At 51.9% G+C, this 20,400-nt stretch overlaps 1 protein-coding gene across 1 annotated transcript in view; it reads left to right on the forward strand.

The window, feature by feature from the left end:
* Window positions 1–20,400, forward strand: part of LOC8050709 (von Willebrand factor D and EGF domain-containing protein) — a 148,979-nt gene that overhangs the window by 45,335 nt on the left and 83,244 nt on the right. Inside the window, exons 13-14 of the mRNA XM_040220802.2 lie at window positions 1,408–1,538; window positions 8,198–8,347. Coding sequence (XP_040076736.1) covers window positions 1,408–1,538; window positions 8,198–8,347 — 281 coding nt within the window. The remainder of the gene's footprint in view (window positions 1–1,407; window positions 1,539–8,197; window positions 8,348–20,400) is intronic.

The following is a 20,400-nucleotide window of genomic DNA, read 5'->3' on the forward strand; positions in this document are numbered from 1 at the left end:
CCACTGTGGCAAGTGTAAATACATTACAAAGTAGTACATCCTACTCCGCAAAAATCCAACGACCTTGGCGCCAGCCGCTTTTGCATGGTCGAAACGGCTAGACGTGCGCAGCCTTGGTGTTTTTCCCTTTGAATTGGGGGAGGTGGCTGCCGCCATCTATTGTCGTGGTCGTCGAGACAGCGGAGCCGTGTCTGCTCGTTCGTTAAATCTGGTTTCTTATGGGCCGGCGGCAGCCCTCTCCCTCGGCGCAGTGCGAAAGCGCAATAGCGTCATCATCGCTATGCGCAAGCGTTCTCTCGGACTGTGGGTGCCCCCTATGCTAAGGGAGGATTTGGTGCTGTAGGCGCGCTGTCGAACGCAAATGAGCAGAGTAGCATGTATTTATTCTCCTTGTAAAGCATTTGGCAAGAGCCAAATTAGATCTTGCTATCCCTCTTACCTCACAGTGAGCAAAATCGTACCCTAGAGGTCTGATTTTGCTATGTGCCTGGGGCAGGCACTTGTACCTATGTCTACAGGTTTTATTCTTCACGAGTTACTACGGCACTGCCTCGTGCAAAATTCCATTTTTCCAATTTGTATCCGTCCTTATTCGCGCTAGATTTCTTTCGTTTACATTCCTTTGTTTTTTCTCCGGCTTTCTCGCTCTGGTTATGTAGTATCCTGTGCCACGTTTAAGTTATAAATCTCTCGAAATACATACTTCAACGATTGTAAGGCGTTAATTATGGTCATTTGTTTAGAAGATATAAAGAAACAGTTCGTCCGTCAAGAACAATGAATACAATGGTGTGAATTGAACTTGGTGAAAGTTTACTGCTTTAGATACCAACAGGGTTAGAATGACAGAGAGGTCCTTCAGTTACACCACGTCCAGTGATAGCTTCGTACTTTCAACAACGCGTCGGCTCAGCCAAAGCCTGACGGAAGTCAAGGATCGTGAGCGGGAGGCCGGACATTCAAAAGAGACACCTTGCCGTTTTTACTCTGTCAGTGTCTACAGACCGGTTCGTGTGATGGTTGTCAGGTTGAAATATGTCGTAGTTGGATTGGATGACGAAGAATAAAATAAACAGTTGAAGCATAACATTTAAAATGTATAGCTGGAGAAAAAATACAACTAGAGGCCTTTGAATTCTGTCTAGTACCTTCCAATCGGCAAATAAAGTGATTTTGTGTTTTTCGCCAACCCAGCTACTTTAGAACTCAACTGGCGGCCGTCACAAAAGTTACGAACTTCAACACACACTGCTACGCCTTTCAATGAATACACCTCATACAACGAACCCTGTCGTACGGAATATATGGTACAGCCCTCGTTCGAGCGCCCCACTTTTAATGCGCTGAAACGTTGTGTCTGACGATGGGTCGCATCATCAGGAGGGGTTTCTTTCAACCGCCTCGCAGGCACCACACCGGAAGCCATCGCGACCGACGGACTCTGCGACACCCGGTCGTCCAGCTGTGACGTTGCCACCGTCTACGGGAAACACTTTCTGAACCTTCCCACCCTGGTCTGCGAGGCGTCCCGAGTTGAGGTGCAAACTGTACCGCTTGTTCGATCGTTCCCTAATTACTCTTTCATTTTCTTCCCTAATCACAGCGCTCCGTGATTTCTTTCTCTTAATTAGTTCATTACATGCCAACCCGACGACCCCCCCCCCCCCCCCCCCCCCCCCCAATATGTATGTTCTGAGGTCATCTAAGCTGAAATAATTTGCTTCATACGAATAAAATGGTGCAAATTGGACAAGAACAAACACGTAAGAAAGGGTGGGCTCTGACTTTATCTTTATTCGGTGGTGGTGGTGGTGGTGGTGGTGGTGGCGGCGGCCCGTCTGAGTTAAACGTCTCCTAGGTTAGCCTCGGTTGTTGTGATGGCTTTGGCAGAAGCCGAGCTCTGGCAAGGGGTATTTTTGGGACGTTCCAGTGCTTTGTTGAACCTTGGGTACGTTATGTACTATGGTGTATCTTACAAAGTCCCGCGTCCCGGAGAAACTCCAATAGTGCCTTTAAGGTATTACATTTTTTTTTTTTTTTTTGCCCGGTCGAAACGTTAGCTTGTTGGTCGACCTCTCCTCTCTGATAGCCAGCCTGTTGTACAATGTCTCCCGGCTGGAGCTCACGGCTCCTGCGATATCCGGGAGACTGTTGTTATGCATGTGCTGCACTGCTTCCGTCGTTTGACAGCTGTGACACTCCGTACTCTGACGTCTTCTCAACTTTTGTTGGTAGTTCGTGAATGCCATCCTTGTACAAAGGTGACGCAGCAGCGCTGATTGTGCCCATGCCAGGGAGCCCCGCAAAAGCATCTTTCGATAAGGCCGGCTCTTCTTCATTGTCTCTAAAGCCTGTTTCACATGCAGCGACTGTACAAAAAAAAAAACAAAAAAAAAAACAATTGGTACGACAGCCGGCGCAGCGAGTGCGATCGCAATGTTTGGTTTCACATACTGCAACAACTGCGCGATTTCTGTCGGCGCGGCCGGCTCTTCTACCCAAAGTTAGTTGCAGGGGGCATGGACGAGACGCGTATGACTGCCTAAAACACAACAAAGACGTCTTAATAAAGACAAATGTTTTAAGAATATAATATGTGACTAAATGTTTATAATAATTAAGCATTACACCAAAATTTTACGTGTCTAAATTTTAGGGCTGGGCGTCAACTGAAATTTTTAACCCGATTAATCGCCACCCTTTAATCGATTAATTAATCGATTAATCGGTCTGGTTCATTTCCATGCGTCATATATAAAAAAGCAAAATGATTTTTTTGTGTGTGAGCCTTTGTTCAAAATGTGTCAAGCGGCGCAATATAAAATTTGATTTTGAATCAACCTCAATGTGCAGTTGAGAGCAGTTCCACACTTGCACTCACAGATAATTACTTCAGCTGCTTAAGGCAAAAAGGTTCGTTGATATTCTCCGACAAGAGCGACCTCCTTCGATTATTTACAATAGTCTGCTGCGGTACTCAGACACTCGAACGGCGTTGAAGTGGCCGAGCCTTGTGTAACCTTCTGCAATTGTTTGGAGTTACGAATTTCGTTCCATAGTTTACTTTAGGGTGAAATTGTCCGAAACTGTGCCCTTCATACAGGTGTACTCGTCAAGATCAGCGCCGTCAAGATCTACTAAAAAGTTTACCGATTAACCCCTTGAAAAAATAAGTGATTAATCGGTAGGTTAATCGATCAGTTGCCCAGCCCTACTAAATTTATTTTCGAATACGCAGCTATCGCGGATGAAAGCTGCTAATGAACGGCTGGGAGCTTTTCGGACTGCGTAGTGTGTATGTCCCGTGACGCGTGGCCGCGAGGCTTGCTATTAGTTGACAAGAGAGCGATCGCACCGACTCTGCGACAAAATACAAACTTGGTGGGAACCAGTCGCAGAGCCGCTGCGACAGTGCGACTGCGATTTTAATCGCACATTTACTGGAAATCGCACCGATTTCGGACGAGAATCGCAGCATGCATGTGAAACAGCCTTAAGGTGTAGGGCAGGCACTGTGCAGCCTGGCCTGGATACAATGGTGTTGGATGACTGGAGGCTCGCTGTGGGCCGCCTCTGCCAGCCTGTCGGACATCTCATTTCCCGCTACACCTATGTGGGATCCACTGAAGAATACCTCTGAATCATGTTTCTTTCATGAAAGCTTCTCCTGCCGAAACGATGGTTGCTACGTTCACCATTTTCTGTAATGCTCAATTGGAGTCTGTGATTACTACATAGTTAAGGGCTAGGGCACAGACCGGGATTGGGCATAAGGATGGGGATGTGTAATGAGACATGACGTTAGAGGGTAGCGTCCGATAGCAAGTCAACCCCCGCTCTCTCACTTTTGTCCGCGAGTCCCCCTTTTATAAACACGGTGAGAGAATAATATTTGAGTCACCGGCGGAGTCCTTGTGAGGTTGGTGGTGGCTATTGACATCGATGAAGTTAAGTTCAAACAGCTTCTGTCATTGGCCTGGAGAGGGAAAGAGGTTGTAGAGGTGAGAGAGATGTTGATCTTGTATCATTGTCCTGTAGCTTTACGTTCTAACAGCAGTAGCTTCTCTCGATGTTAGAAGTGGACCCATTGATGTCGGTAATTTTGGCAGATGCTCAAAAGCCTTGGTTCTGGGTGTTCAGGAGGGTTTATGTAGAGCCATAGTATTGCGAACCGTCCCTGTAAATGGGCCGTGTGTCGAGCATGGACTCGTCGGGGTAAAAATATAACACACTATGCGCTGTGGGGGAAAGTTCACGGAAAAACTTAGGGTTTTTCAATGGCGACCATCCCCGCTGTGGTGGATGACGTTGGTGCCAAGAGTTTTCTGTGCCACTCAAGGCTGATCTTCAGCATGTGAACGACTGATGTGCTTGATGTCCTATGTACGTTGATTGATCCGTTAGTCAAGATTTGCTATTCTCCTAAGCTGTTTTCTTCTAAGTGGTTCTTCACCACATCCTTGACCGGATGTACTGGTCCATATGTTTTTTCCTGAGGTACCTGATTCTAATTTTACAGGCCACTCTCATTATGTCCTGCGGTACCACCGTTGCGCTACTTGTAACCAGAAGTAGTGGCGAGATTTCTTTTACGCATTCGTGTGCCGTGGTGCTCAAAATTCTGATTTTGGATTTGCTTTGGGAGCCATTTCCCTGTTGCGGTAGTTAGCAACTTCTCATTCTGAGCGAGTCGAATTGCCTGATTTACGAGGAACATGGACCCCGCTTGACTGAGGACTACTTCGTTGTCCGCGATTCCTGGGACGCCTAGTGCCGTGTGCAGTCCGCTTCTGTGTATGGCCTTTAGCTTACTGACGTCTGTGTCATCTAGGGCAGCCTATATAGATCCCTCGATGTCACTAGAGCTGTGTTGGCCATGTTTTCTTAGTGTTACTCTACGACGTTCCAGTCAGCTGGCGGATTGCGTTTGCTCTTTTGTGACTCTATTGTGACTTGATCCACTTGAGTCGATTGTGAATGGTGAGCCTTAGAAATCGATGCTGTGGCACCCGTTTTATTCGTTCTGCTGCTATCATTGCGTCTCCTGGACGGAACCGCCTTTCAGCTCCACCTATTGCTATCAAGATTGCTTCTCCTGCGGAGAGGGCGACGCCAGAATCTGCGCGATAGTCTTCTATTTCATCGATAGCTTTTCGAATGCTGCAAGTTATTTGCCTCGCGTAGATCCCCGTCCCCCCTAGGCACAGGTTGTCAGCATACGTTGATATCTGTACCGGTAGAGACGTTCTGTGGATTGCCTCTGGAGCCTTAGCCATTGCAATGTTGAACAGCACGGGGCCTAATATGTTGTCTTGTAAAGGTTTCTTTGTAGGGTCCTTGGGGTAGATGTTGTGGCTTCTGCTTTCATTTGAATTACTCAGCCCAACAGAAAGCTTCCCAGGAACGCTTGAATTTTTCCTGTGAGGTCAACTTCGGTGAGTCTTTCAGAACGGCAGATTTCGAAACTCCGTCATAAACTTTTTTTTCACGTCGAGGAAAGCGACCATTATATTTCGCCTCTCGTTACAATTTTTATCCAGGTCTCGCTAGGACACTGTCTTGCATTGACAACCCGTTCCTTAAGTCCGTCATACATTTTGGGAGAATCTGCGACTCTTCCAGGTACCAGCACAGTCTCGCCTAACTTCAGCCTCTCAAATAGCTTTGGCACGCACAACGTGGCTGACACTGCCTGTGTGATGCAGCGTTTGTTGATGACCTCACTGGTTTCAATACCTGCATGACGTTCACGGTCTTCCAATTTCCAGCACTTCGTCCTTTTCCTAGACGGTGTTTGAACCGCTTCACTAAAAGTTCCAGAAAGTCATTTCCGATTTTCGTCAGGACCTGATATATTATCCCGTCGGACCTCACCACACTCTCTATCCTGCACCGCACTCTCTATCCTGCAAGATCATAGAGAAGGTCATCCGTGAAGTACATCAAGGTGGGCTGGGCAACTCCCTAGCGTTGCTAGTAGCCGCCGCTTCTCGATGCAACTCGGATCACTGAGAGCTTACATCCCAAGCATCTTTTAATGCGAGCATTAGCTGTCCCATGGAGCGAGCCGACGTCATCAGCCGCGCCAAACGGCAGATAAATTCCCGAAGCCGCGATCTGAGGTATCCCGGCTTTGAAACCACGCACGAAGCCACGCAAAACGGCAGTGATATGAAGCCGCCGCGCGTCAGTTTCAGTTAGCGCATCTCCATGGCGCTGCGTGTCATCGAGGCAGTGGCTCCACCGCTCCACGCCCAAGGTCAGCGTGGCGAGGAGAGCGCGCGCGCTGGACCGTCGACGCAAGTACGCCGCAGGCGAAATAAGGGAGCGGGGGAACGGCATGCATACTTTCGCATTCACAACTCATAAGAAATGCTTATAAGGCCCGAGGTGTACCTCGGGCCTTTTTACCTCTCCGCTGTCCATGAGAGGGCATGAAGCGCAGAGGGCATGAAGCGCGTTTCTTGCACTGCCAGTGACTTCAGTAGACCTGCTTTTAACGCTGCCAAAAGGCCTACGAGGAGGGAACCACGTGACAAAGGCTGCTCCAAAGAAAACTTCTCCACTGCTGTCGCCGAAGGCGTGGCAAGAGGCGCAATTGTCGACGTCGGCAACGGTGGCGCGACAAGGGACTGAAGTCGCCGGTGGGGACAGCGCCACTGACAAAAACGCAACAAGCAACTCCCCCCAATCGCCGATTTAAAAACAAACTCGCAAAAAAATTTTTTTTTTTTTTTTTTTTGTTTTGCGCGAAGACGTTTTTATTTAAATTTCAGTTACATACTAACTTCGCTGTCGATTTTTGGGCTAGTGTCTGGGGGTGGCGTTCTAGTCACTCATTTTGTCCATAGTGAACAAACTGAGAATGCGAACCAGACAATTCTGGTCCACGATAGTGAATCTCCAAAGCCAGAGCTGGCGATCGCCGGGGCGTACACCGTTCGAATGTGTACAATAATTAGAGATAAGCGAACTTCGCAGCTCGGCCCGAGTATGTTGGTGTCTTCGGAGAGCGAGGACAGCACGCGTCGTACGCACGAACTCTGAAAGTCGCGCCGCCCAGAAGCCCTTTTCTGAAATAGTAAAAGCACGGAATGGCATCGCCTTGACCAAAACTAGTGACCAGCCGCATTTTCGACCACCGTCAAGGCAGCATGTCATGGCTGCCAAGATCAACTTCAGAAAGGGCCTCTTATCTATCGAAATTATTTGCCTATGACTAGGATAACTTGCCTTAAAATTAACGAGAAGATAGCAAAGCTACTTTCGAGCATGTATGTTTACATTTATTTTAATTAACTAAAAACATTTTTGTAGCCGTTCAAGATGACTGTCGCGGGACCGGGGCCTTTAAGGACTACTGACATGTCCTACATAGATACTTTTATGGTCTCAAATCTTATAGGTACTCATCTCATCAATACTTTATCGCCTCGCAAACAAGCTATGGTGAAACACTGCAAGAAAAACAAAATACTAAAAAGTGACGCATTGCTTGCATGCGGAGTACTGTAACGTGGCAAGGGCGCACAACAACCGCGCGCGATTGGCCGATTGGCAGACGCCAGCGCTCGTGATTGCCGTGATCTGTGAGAGCGAAAGAGAGAAAGTTAAGCGACACCTCTTCTATGAGATCATTTAAAAAGGCAAGGAGTGCATCATTTTGTCGTTAACGTCATTCTGGCGGAAGGTTCAAATCAGTATTTTTGAAAATATTTCGCTTTTTCTGGAAAGAAGTTCCCAAGTTCCCAAACCATTTTAATCGTTTGAAAAAAAAAAAAAAGATGGATGCTAGGGTTGTTAGATGCCATTTAAATTCTGCATTTCATGCATTACAGAATTTCGCAGGTGAAGGTTCTTAATTTTTCATAACCGCGGGATTCCGTCAGGGTTCAATCCTCACCCCTGCCAGTTTCGATCTGGATGAGCATCGTACCGGCGCGCGGTCGTGTATCACAACTGCGTGGTGCACGTTAAATACCCCCAGGCTAGCGGTTGTACCGCACTGGCAAAATTGCTGATCTAAAGCTGAGGGACAAGCCGCCCACTGATGCAGACCAACTTCAGGCTGTATAAACATACACACATTATTTTTTTTCAACCGAGTGAACATGGTACTTCACGTACTGTGTCTTGTTGATATTCTTACGCTATAGACGTGTCTCATTTAAATGCGAAAATGTCTCTACGTGTGCAGATGAACGGAAGCGGTGTGTGGATTGCAGTCCAACGCAACGTCACTGTGCCGGCGCGTTTCATGGAATCGACGAGCGTCGACTGCAGGCTGCCTGATCGGTCTTTCCTCTCGGAATCGGGAGTCGCCGGCCACACAACGTGGGAGATAAAGGTAGGCCTCACACGGCTGATCATCTCTCAACTGACGCTGAAGTGAAGGCTAAGAACCCAATATATGTATATATTTTTTTTTGCCTCAAACGTTTTAGAATGGGGTAACATAACAAAACGAATTGCGACGAACAAAACCGAAACCTTTAGCGCTTGCATTGACGTCACAGCAGCTGCCATCGTGACGGTGTCACTGCTGAACCAAACCTCATTGGAACCACCAAGGGTTCGCTAGGCGACCTCTTTCGCCTCAGCGCCGCCCCCGCATCGGCGCGTCGGGATTCGCCGAACAGCCTCCGCTATTGCTGGCTTCAGCATGCGCGCTAGCGTCTGTTTCTATCCAGGAGACGCTTCGTTGCCATGCTGACGGTGAGCATAGCATACCAAAGCCACAGGCGAGTAGTTTCTTTGGTGTGAAAGGAAACGGGGAAGTCAGAAGAGGTTTGGGCCTTCAGTAAGTTGACGAGTAGAAATCGCGAAAGGACCTGCTCCGGCCAGTTCAGTGTTTTCCCGCTAGGTGCCGTCCGTTTTACTGGAGTCGCAAGATAACAGGCGCTCGTGAGAAAAGAGAATCGTGTCGTGTTTTTCAGCTTTCGTAAAGTAGAACTATATGCATAAAGCTCAAACTCCGTGAAAATGTTACGCTATAGTGGTTGGGATAGAACGCGAAGTTTTGAGTACTTAACGTTACAGAAAGAGGAAATTTCTCAATCAGCCGACGGCCACCTAAGCCGCAAAGTATCAAATCAAGAAGTAAAGGTTGTGGACGCATGTGGCATTTATATCGGCAAAAAACACCTGTCAACAAGACAGTTTATTTTTTCTTGCTTACAAGTTTTCTTTACTAGACTTGATGCTACAGGCGCCCACAATGACATTTCTTGTTTTGACGATATTAGGCTTAGGGCAGGGGTCTGAGACTCATCTTAGTGTGGGAGCAAAATAGCCCACCGCCGAAGAGTCGAGGGCCAACGTAAGGCGGAAGGGGAAGTTAAAATATTCCATGAAGAAGGAACCTCGTGCTCTCTGCTTTTTGTAGACGCGCAGTTTCGCCCAGTGACATCTCTATAACTTTCATTTGTTTACGAAACAGATCAAAGGAACAAATCAGAGACTTTGGGGCCTTAAATTTTGTAATAATAAAAGTTAGAATGGCGCCGCCCCGCCGACGTGCTAACATTTTTTTTAATAAACCAAGAGAGCGATCATATTGTCGTGTCCATTACTCAGTTCACTCGCAAATAAATCGAACTTTTCATGTCTCGAAAAATAAATATTCTTCAGTGAGTTCCCGTTCTTCTGACGATTCTAATAGCAGCAATTTCAGAAAATACTTGCATTTTGCTGGTGGCATTTTCTGAAGGCGAGAATAGTAGATGAATTTCCGTAAAATGACACACAGCTAGCTGGAAAGCATATCTGAAGGCGAGAATAGTAGATGAATTTCCGTAAAATGACACACAGCTAGCTGGAAAGCATAAATTAAACAAAACACAAAGCAAATTAAAAGTTAAAGAGCAGAGCTATGTTTCGATCGAAAATGAATAGACGACGTCAAATGATAATGGCCTATGTCATTTCTAGCTCTCGAGACATGGGAACAGGAGCTCGCAGCCGGTTGCCTGCGTGCCGTGTCCCAGCGAGTGGCAGGCCGCGTGTCTGAGACCCCTGCGGCTTAGTGGGACGTCGGCTCATATAGACTTTTGGTCTTTCTTTTGTATATATTGATCCAGGGTACTGGGAGAAACAGTTATGTAACACCTGCATGACAAATATCTCCCCTCTCCCCTTCCCATCCCGCTCTTTTTTATCTCCACGAACGCGTGGTGTACCATAGGCTTGTTTCTCTCGGCCAGGGGCCGCGAGCTCACCCAAGACGCGCCCATGTAATGCTTGTATCGAGCATAAAGCGCCACTGCTGCGTTCGATCATGCACGAGACACGGACGGATTGATCACGTGACGACATGTCCGCGGTTCGTCCGTCTCCCAAGCGCATCTACAAGACGGAGACGACGAGCAGCCGCCAGCGAGGCTGGACCGAACCTTTTCGCCACCCCACAGTGCCGCAAAACTCCAATATTGCACCGTGGCACCGTTGTCCAAGAGAGAAATCGACGTTTGCTGCCGCGATAAAGAATCGTGCGCCGCTGTTCCGTACAGATCGAGACAAAACACTGTGATAGGCTTCGCGCGAAACGCCACTAGCTTTACTAACCCAAGGCATGACAGTGTCACAGGCATGGTCCTGCTCGAGAAGGGTTCGGCGTAGAAGCGACGAAGGTCTGGGCTCGCGGAGGGGCGTTTGGAGATGCCTTCACGCACTCCGCGCTCGTGCATAACACTCAAGCACACCACAGCCACAAGAAAGCTCTTGCTTGGCAAAAGCCTAATAATTATCGCGGCGTGCTAGACGAGTTTCGACGGGAGCCTCTTCACACGCACCCGGAGGAGTACCGGAACCTGTGTTGCGTCAGCCGGACAAAGTTCCTGCAGTTTCCTTCACGCGAGGAACCAAGAATCGCACGAAAAAACGGAACCAGCAAACGCACCAAACACAACGATGCGCCATTTTTGCTTTAATCGCCCAAAAACAAGTAAAAAAAAACAGAAACAAAAAACATTGTATCATTGCCAGACAAAGCGCTTTTCAAGTCAATCTCCCGCCATAAATCCGCGAGTGAAAAGGCGCTCGAATTTATCAGTCCGCACGTCCGCGGGTGAGGCGTGGGTCACAGGAATCAGTGACGTGACGGCCACGTGGTACACGGTCCGCGGACGAAAATTGCGATTCGGTCCGTCGTGTCCTGTCTAAACAGGACACCACAAACATTGTCAGGTGATACGACTCCAACAAATCGTTCGGCGCTCCGCTTCCTAACGTTTTTTGTTTTTTTTTCTCGCCGGGGGAAAGTTTTTTTGTCAAATTTCGCCCGTGTCCTCCACGGCGGCCTTGATCTGCTCATCACGTGGGTCCGGAGAGCCACTTACACGCTCTGTTGGCTGTCGGTCAATCGCTCAAGGCCTCCACCGTTTTTCAAGTCCTGAAAACGGGAAAGCGTTTCGCTTTCCTGCGGGAAGCGAAACGCACGCTTCGACGCAGAAATGCCCCGAATCCACCCGAAGCCAATAGACCTGGTAGACCTTCCAGCCGAGACGACGGCGGTAGCGACGGGGACGCCTCATTCGGAGGTCGATACAGGGCAGAGCAAGGGACAGAGTAGTAGTTTGACGTCTGTGACGTCATGTCCGGTTTTCGTCAAAAGAGAGTTATTTGTACATTCGCCGGCAATATGAAGGTGAACGCTGGACCGTCCACCGCTCCGTGCTATCAGCGCGATGACGCGGCTGCCGTGACGCCTCGCTTTCTTATCGCGATATGAAGGTGAACGCCGGACCGTCCACCGCTCCGTGCTATCAGTGCCATGACGCGGCTGCCGTGACGCCTCGCTTTCTTATCGCGATATGAAGGTGAACGCCGGACCGTCCACCGCTCCGTGCTATCAGTGCCATGACGCGGCTGCCGTGACGCCTCGCTTTCTTATCGCGATATGAAGGTGAACGCCGGACCGTCCACCGCTCCGTGCTATCAGTGCCATGACGCGGCTGCCGTGACGCCTCGCTTTCTTATCGCGATATGAAGGTGAACGCCGGACCGTCCACCGCTCCGTGCTATCAGTGCCATGACGCGGCTGCCGTGACGCCTCCCTTTCTTATCGCGATATGAAGGTGAACGCCGGACCGTCCACCGCTCCGTGCTATCAGTGCCATGACGCGGCTGCCGTGATGCCTCGCTTTCTTATCGCGATATGAAGGTGAACGCCGGACCGTCCACCGCTCCGTGCTATCAGCGCCATGACGCGGCTGCCGTGACGCCTCGCTTTCTTATCGAGATATGAAGGTGAACGCCGGAACGTACACCGCTCCGTGCTATCAGCGCCATGACGCGGCTGCCGTGACGCCTCGCTTTCTTATCGCGATATGAAGGTGAACGCCGGACCGTCCACCGCTCCGTGCTATCAGTGCCATGACGCGGCTGCCGTGACGCCTCGCTTTCTTATCGCGATATGAAGGTGAACGCCGGACCGTCCACCGCTCCGTGCTATCAGCGCCATGACGCGGCTGCCGTGACGCCTCGCTTTCTTATCGCGATATGAAGGTGAACGCCGGACCGTCCACCGCTCCGTGCTATCAGTGCCATGACGCGGCTGCCGTGACGCCTCGCTTTCTTATCGCGATATGAAGCTGAAAGCCGGACCGTCCACCGCTCCGTGCTATCAGTGCCATGACGCGGCTGCCGTGACGCCTCGCTTTCTTATCGCGATATGAAGGTGAACGCCGGACCGTCCACCGCTCCGTGCTATCAGCGCCATGACGCGGCAGCCGTGACGCCTCGCTTTCTTATCGCGATATGAAGGTGAACGCCGGACCGTCCACCGCTCCGTGCTATCAGCGCCATGACGCGGCTGCCGTGACGCCTCGCTTTCTTATCGCGATATGAAGGTGAACGCCGGACCGTCCACCGCTCCGTGCTATCAGTGCCATGACGCGGCTGCCGTGACGCCTCGCTTTCTTATCGCGATATGAAGGTGAACGCCGGACCGTCCACCGCTCCGTGCTATCAGCGCCATGACGCGGCTGCCGTGACGCCTCGCTTTCTTATCGCGATATGAAGGTGAACGCCGGACCGTCCACCGCTCCGTGCTATCAGTGCCATGACGCGGCTGCCGTGACGCCTCGCTTTCTTATCGCGATATGAAGGTGAACGCCGGACCGTCCACCGCTCCGTGCTATCAGTGCCATGACGCGGCTGCCGTGACGCCTCGCTTTCTTATCGCGATATGAAGGTGAACGCCGGACCGTCCACCGCTCCGTGCTATCAGTGCCATGACGCGGCTGCCGTGACGCCTCGCTTTCTTATCGCGATATGAAGGTGAACGCCGGACCGTCCACCGCTCCGTGCTATCAGTGCCATGACGCGGCTGCCGTGACGCCTCGCTTTCTTATCGCGATATGAAGGTGAACGCCGGACCGTCCACCGCTCCGTGCTATCAGCGCCATGACGCGGCTGCCGTGACGCCTCGCTTATCGCGATATGAAGGTGAACGCCGGACCGTCCACCGCTCCGTGCTATCAGCGCCATGACGCGGCTGCCGTGACGCCTCGCTTTCTAATTGCGATATGAAGGTGAACGCCGGACCGTCCACCGCTCCGTGCTATCAGTGCCATGACGCGGCTGCCGTGACGCCTCGCTTTCTTATCGCGATATGAAGGTGAACGCCGGACCGTCCATCGCTCCGTGCTATCAGTGCCATGACGCGGCTGCCGTGACGCCTCGCTTTCTTATCGCGATATGAAGGTGAACGCCGGACCGTCCACCGCTCCGTGCTATCAGTGCCATGACGCGGCTGCCGTGACGCCTCGCTTTCTTATCGCGATATGAAGGTGAACGCCGGACCGTCCACCGCTCCGTGCTATCAGTGCCATGACGCGGCTGCCGTGACGCCTCGCTTTCTTATCGCGATATGAAGGTGAACGCCGGACCGTCCACCGCTCCGTGCTATCAGCGCCATGACGCGGCTGCCGTGACGCCTCGCTTTCTTATCGCGATATGAAGGTGAACGCCGGACCGTCCACCGCTCCGTGCTATCAGTGCCATGACGCCGCTGCCGTGACGCCTCACTTTCTTATCGCGATATGAAGGTGAACGCCGGACCGTCCACCGCTCCGTGCTATCAGTGCCATGACGCGGCTGCCGTGACGCCTCGCTTTCTTATCGCGATATGAAGGTGAACGCCGGACCGTCCACCGCTCCGTGCTATCAGTGCCATGACGCGGCTGCCGTGACGCCTCGCTTTCTTATCGCGATATGAGGGTGAACGCCGGACCGTCCACCGCTCCGTGCTATCAGCGCCATGACGCGGCTGCCGTGACGCCTCGCTTTCTTATCGCGATATGAAGGTGAACGCCGGACCGTCCACCGCTCCGTGCTATCAGTGCCATGACGCGGCTGCCGTGACGCCTCGCTTTCTTATCGCGATATGAAGGTGAACGCCGGACCGTCCACCGCTCCGTGCTATCAGCGCCATGACGCGGCTGCCGTGACGCCTCGCTTTCTTATCGCGATATGAAGGTGAACGCCGGACCGTCCACCGCTCCGTGCTATCAGTGCCATGACGCGGCTGCCGTGACGCCTCGCTTTCTTATCGCGATATGAAGGTGAACGCCGGACCGTCCACCGCTCCGTGCTATCAGCGCCATGACGCGGCTGCCGTGACGCCTCGCTTTCTTATCGCGATATGAAGGTACCGTCCACCGCTCCGTGCTATCAGCGCCATGAGGTGGCTGCCGTGACGCCTCACTTTCTTATCGCGGTATGAAGGTGAACGCCGGACCGTCCACCGTTCCGTGCTGCCATGACGCGGCTGCCACGGCAGCCGCGTCATTTCGCTGATAGCTCGGAGCGGTCGACGGCCCGGCGTTCACCGTCATATCGCACACGACTGTACCTATTTTGTTACCTTGACATCTTCACCTTTTCACTTCGCGCGCTCCTCCGGAGCATGCTCCCAGCGCGTTCCTCCGAAGCCAACACAACTGTCATAGTTGGTAAAAGACGGCCCGTGCCAGTCGTTTTCAAAGCGTCGTAGATGGAAACAAATTGCCGCGGCGTTTTCCGCGGCCTCGGAAATGCAGGAGCGAGCCGACGTTAAAAAAGATACGTTACGAGAGTAACGAGAGTGTCAGCAAGAGCCACGTAAATACCTGTGCACACTGGGAGCGGAAGCGCGCGCGTTTGATCGAAGTGCTTCGGGGCCGATCTTTTAATTCCCCTGTCAGACGGTAAAGTAAATAACATTTTGATCGAATGTCATTCACCGCTCGGCGAATCAGCTCGTGATGCTGGTTCTGCACGTGGCGCGTGCACGCGCAGTGCGGCGTATTAAACACGCGGATTGGCCGAGCTGTAATGTCATGCCCGTCTGACCCGTCTGACGGGGGTATAAGATTACCCCTCGAAACTGACGTGACACTCGGCAAAAAAAGGTGGGACCTTCATTGCGTAGCTCCCAGGAACTGCTATAGCTCGACAGTGACGTACAGTCGTCAAAATAAAAATGGCATACTAATAACAAAGTGTACGTGTACATACCGCGTTACGAAGGTAATCCATGCGGCGTTTATTTGAGCTCCATATCACGCAAAACAGAGATAGAATCGATGAGAGTCCCTTTTCGACGGCAGCGTTCGTCACCGCTGCCTCGGAAAACAAGGAGATGACAAGGGGGCGATATTGACCTCTTAATCTACAGGGTGAAACAAGGATACGCCAGGCTCTTTAAAACGACCGGAAAATTCGGTTTCTTAACCTATCACGCTACGACTTTGTGCAGCGTTGCCCACAGATGGTGCATTTTTTTTTTTTTTTTTGTAAAATTTGCAAAGAGCGAACTTACCTGAGGAAAAAGTAAAGAAAGAAAAAGGCTTAGCTCCTATGGAAACGCAGCGACGCCACCGGTCTACAAACAACACGGCGCCGTTTCGCACGGGAGACAAGAGATGGCGCAAGCGGTCGCGACGCCAACTGCCGCCAACGAACGAGCAGACGACGCCGCGAGCCGGCGTATTTAGCAGACAAGGAACTGCAGTTCCTTGTTGTTACCGCGCCTGTTTTTGTTTCTGCGATTGTCGCCGCCTGCGGAACGCGCGCCGCTTTTGAGTCGAGAAGATTGTCTGCTTAAGACGCTGGCTCTCGGCGTCGTATGCTCGTTCGTTGACGGCGTTGCGCTATCTCTTGTGTCCCGTGCGAAACGGCGCCGTGTTGTTTGGAGACCGGTGGCGTCGGTGGCTTTCCATAGGAGCTAAGCCTTTTTCTTTCTTTACTTTTTCCTCAGGTAAGTTCGCTCTTTGCAAATTTTACAAAAAAAAAAAAAAAAAAAATGCACCATCTGTGGGCAACGCTGCACAAAGTCGTAGCGCGATAGGTTTAGAAACCGAATTTTCCGGTCGATTTAAAGAGCATGGCGTCTCCTTGTTTCACCCTGTAGAATTGAGGTGCAGCGATCAAATTATAATACGGGAAGGGTTCACAAGGGTCGCGCAAGCGCGTATTCCATTCAGCAAGCCAGCCGGTCGTGGACAAACGGTCTTCGCCAAGGATCGTCAGAGCAGCGCAGACGCTGGTCAGAGCAACACAGCGCCGAGTCGGAGTGCTTGCTACGCCTAAATTCTGCCGAGCTCGCTCGGTCGGTGTCATCGTTGCCGTTGTAGCTTTTCACGGGTGTTTGCGGATCCAGCGTTCGTGTTCGTCGTGGCCGGTTTCGAGTACTTCCTTCTTTTTTCTTGCTGCTTGAAATCGGGACCCGCGAGAAGAGCACGTACAAAAATAAATGTCCGTTGGTCGTCGCGACCAAGTAACTGAGCGACGTTGTGCGTCATGTTGATTTGACCGTAGAAAGACGGCTCCGGAGTTGTTGTTGTACGTATTCGGCGTAATATCGTTTCGTGAATCTGGCCTCTGTTCTTTAGCGCATGGCACTGCAACAATATACAGTTTTAGTATAGCGTTGCTGGATCTTACGTACGCAATACGCAATAGTATTGCGTACGCTAAAAATGACCTGGTCGAACCAAATTTAGTTGTGCGTTACGTTTTCGAGTGAACACCGCGCATGATCTTGGTTAAATTTGCTAGAGCCGTAGAATTCCGCGTGCTTATAGCGGAACCATGCTCCTGGAAAGAAATATTGAAAAAGAAAAAGTGTCCAATCATTTTATTTCAGATTAAACCAAGCCACAGCTGCCTCGTCAAGCGCGCTTTTCTGCGGCGTACAGAGGCTACGAGCATACCTCGGCAAACCTCACTCATGAGGGCCCTCACTCACCCTCACTCACCCTCATCTTCACAGGTGAGGTGAAGGTGAGTGAGTTTCAGAACCAGGAATATTCATGAGTGTGAGGGTGAGTGAGGGCTGTGAGGACCGTGAGGGCCGTGAGGGCGGTGAGTGCGTGATCGCCATGAGTGCGTGAGTGGCGTGAGGGGTGTGAGGGCGGTGAGTGCGTGAGGGGTGTGAGGGCCATGAGTGCGTGAGGGCGGTCAGTGTGTGAGGCATGAGGGGCGTGAGGAATGTGAGGGCCGTGAGGGTGGTGAGTGCATGAGGGATGTGAGGGCCGTGAGGGGCGTGAGGGCGGTGAGTGCGTGAGGCCCCCTTCAGACGGAGCAACTTTCTCAGCAATTTCGATGTTTATGGCGGGTTGTTCCCTAGCTTTCCTCAGATCGACACGAATTGCTGGGATCCGGTCCGGCTCGAAACACGCGAGCAACTCGGAGCAATTCGAAGACGCTTTAGAAGCGCCTGCATCTAATCAGGGACGCGATATTTTCACGTGATACCTCGTGCCGGTGATGATAACAACAAAAGACTTGGTTCGCGTTTGAAACTGATCGTTTTTGGAAATAAACTGTTTCAGAAAGATGCATTAGATAGTGCAAGAAAAATAAAATTTCATGATGATGATGGCAAATTTCAGCAATTGGTTGCTGCGTGTGAACACGGGCGGCCCGTGTTGCTGGTGTTGCGACGTCAAGTTTCTGGTCGAAATTGCCCCATCTGAAGCGGGCCTGAGTGGCGTGAGTGGCGTGAGTGCCATGAGTGCGTGAGGGCCGTGAGGGCGTTGAGTGCGTGAGGGGTGTGAGGGCCATGAGTGCGTGAGGGGCGTGAGGGCCATGAGTGCGTGAGGGGTGTGAGTGCGTGAGGGACGTGAGGGCGGGGAGTGGCGTAGGGGTTATGAGTGCGTGAGGGGTGTGAGGGCCATGAGTGAGTGAGGGCGGTGAGTGGCGTGAGGGCGGTGAGTGGCGTGAGGGCCATGAGTGCGTGAGGGCCGTGAGGGCGGTGAGGGCCTTGAGGGCGGTGAGTGCGTGAGGGCTATGAGTGCGTGAGGGGCGGTGAGGGCCGTGAGGGCGGTGAGTGCGTGAGTGGCGTGACGGCCATGATTGCGTGAGGGGCGTGAGTGCGTGAGGGCCGTGAGGGCGGTGAGGGCCTTGAGGGCGGTGAATGCGTGAGGGCTATGAGTGCGTGAGGGGCGGTGAGTGGCGTGAGGGCCATGAGTGCGTGAGGGGCGTGAGGGCGGTGAGGGCCGTGAGAGCGGTGAGTGCGTGAGGGGCGTGAGGGTCATGAGTGAGTGAGGGGCGTGAGGGCCGTGAGGGCGGTGAGGGCCTTGAGGGCGGTGAGTGCGTGAGGGCTATGAGTGCGTGAGGGGCGGTGAGGGCGGTGAGTGCGTGAGTGGCGTGAGGGCCATAATTGCGTGAGGGGCGTGAGGGCCATGAGTGCGTGAGGGCCGTGAGGGCGGTGAGGGCCTTGAGGGCGGTGAGTGCGTGAGGGCTATGAGTGCGTGAGGGGCGGTGAGGGCCGTGAGGGCGGTGAGTGCGTGAGTGGCGTGAGGGCCATGAGTGCGTGAGGGCCGTGAGGGCGGTGAGTGCGTGAGGGGCGTAAGGGCTATGAGTGCGTGAGGGGCGTGAGGGCCGTGAGGTTCAGTGAGGGTGAGTGGAGGGCTGAAGGTGAGTGTGACTGTGAGGATGGGGGTGAGTGAGGGGCTTAGGTGAGTGTGGCTGTGAGGGTGAGTGAGGGCGACCTAAAATGCCGACCTCTGGCTACGAGTACGAGTGCGTATCACGGAGCCTCCGTCAGTCGTCCCGTGGAAACGGCACCTTTTATCAATGCTATCGCGGAATGAAATTCATGACCCTGATGTCCAGTGCATAGCGAGAACTTCGGCGATTTCTTTTAGAGTCGTTCGTCCGTCGGCGGTGAACTGTGGGAATAGGCTTAGCGTTGAGTAGATCGCAGCGTCGACGCACACTGCGAGTGGCGAACATTTCCACTGTGCACTCCTTCAGCTGCAGGGCGATCTGATTCGACCGCGGTAGGTCCCAAAAAGAATCGCCGAGCTGAACACCACGCAATTTCACGTAACACAGAACTTCGAAAACACCACGTCGCCCTTGCTGCGCCAGTCGAGGCAACCGCCATCTTGAAACTGGCGCTCTCGTTGGGTCCGAGATCTCTCGAGAGCGTCCCGCAAGGCCCGCTAGCCAGCAACGCAAAATCCCCAGCGTTGCGTGCGTACGCAATAAGCTAGCCTTTCTATTGCGTTCTGCACATGCACCCTCACGACCCGCAATCTCCTTGCGTACGCAAAGCTATAGCGTACGGTCCACTAGAACTGTCTAATAACACGCCGCAACCGCCGCCTCCCCCGCCCGAACACTGGGCAGAACAATCTGCAAGAAACTCTCCACGAAACGTTAAAAAAAATCGTAAAAGCTTGGTCTGCTGGGCAAGTTGGTAGTGGACATTCATATTAAAAATAGCGCAAAAGAGACGGGACAAAAAGACGAAGAAGCACACAGGACAAGCGCATAGCGCTTGTCCTGTGTGCTTCTTCGTCTTTTTGTCCCGTCTCTTTTGCGCTATTTTTAATATGAATGTTAAAAAAATCGCTCGTATGTACGCTTCCGGCAGGGACGTCACGGACGTCACTGCCCCGCATCGACCTCCGAAAAAGGCGTCCCGTAGCGACGTCAGCGAGCCGCGGAAGAACACCAGTGGCAGGTGGCGTGTGACGTCAAATCTGACGAGCATCGACGTCAAAGAAAAGTGGAGGCGGCGAGGAGGAAAGTTGTGATGTTGGCTTGGCCACAGAAATTGTCAGGCGTTACGACTTCTGCAAAAATCGCTTCAATTTTGACGATTTTTGCAGGAGTCGTGTCGCCTGACGATTCTAGTTGTGTCCTGTTTGGACAGGCCTTGAGTCGGCTATTACAAGCGTACGACAGCATTTGTTCACGCGCCCTAAGAGAGCGTCTGAAGGAACTAAAAAGAGGTTTAAATAAACAAAAGAGAAATCTAGCTCGTGCTGTCCCGCCAACACGATAAGTGTAATTTTCTTCTGGCCCCCTTTTTGTTCTTCTTCTCTTCTCCCAAACATTTTTATCCACCAATAAAATTATTCTGCCCGCTTAGCGTCCGCGAGCAGCGCGAAAAAGCGCAATGAC

Source organism: Ixodes scapularis, unplaced genomic scaffold (genome assembly GCF_016920785.2).
Source record: "Ixodes scapularis isolate PalLabHiFi unplaced genomic scaffold, ASM1692078v2 PGA_scaffold9__187_contigs__length_104089568, whole genome shotgun sequence".
NCBI lineage: Eukaryota > Metazoa > Arthropoda > Arachnida > Ixodida > Ixodidae > Ixodes > Ixodes scapularis.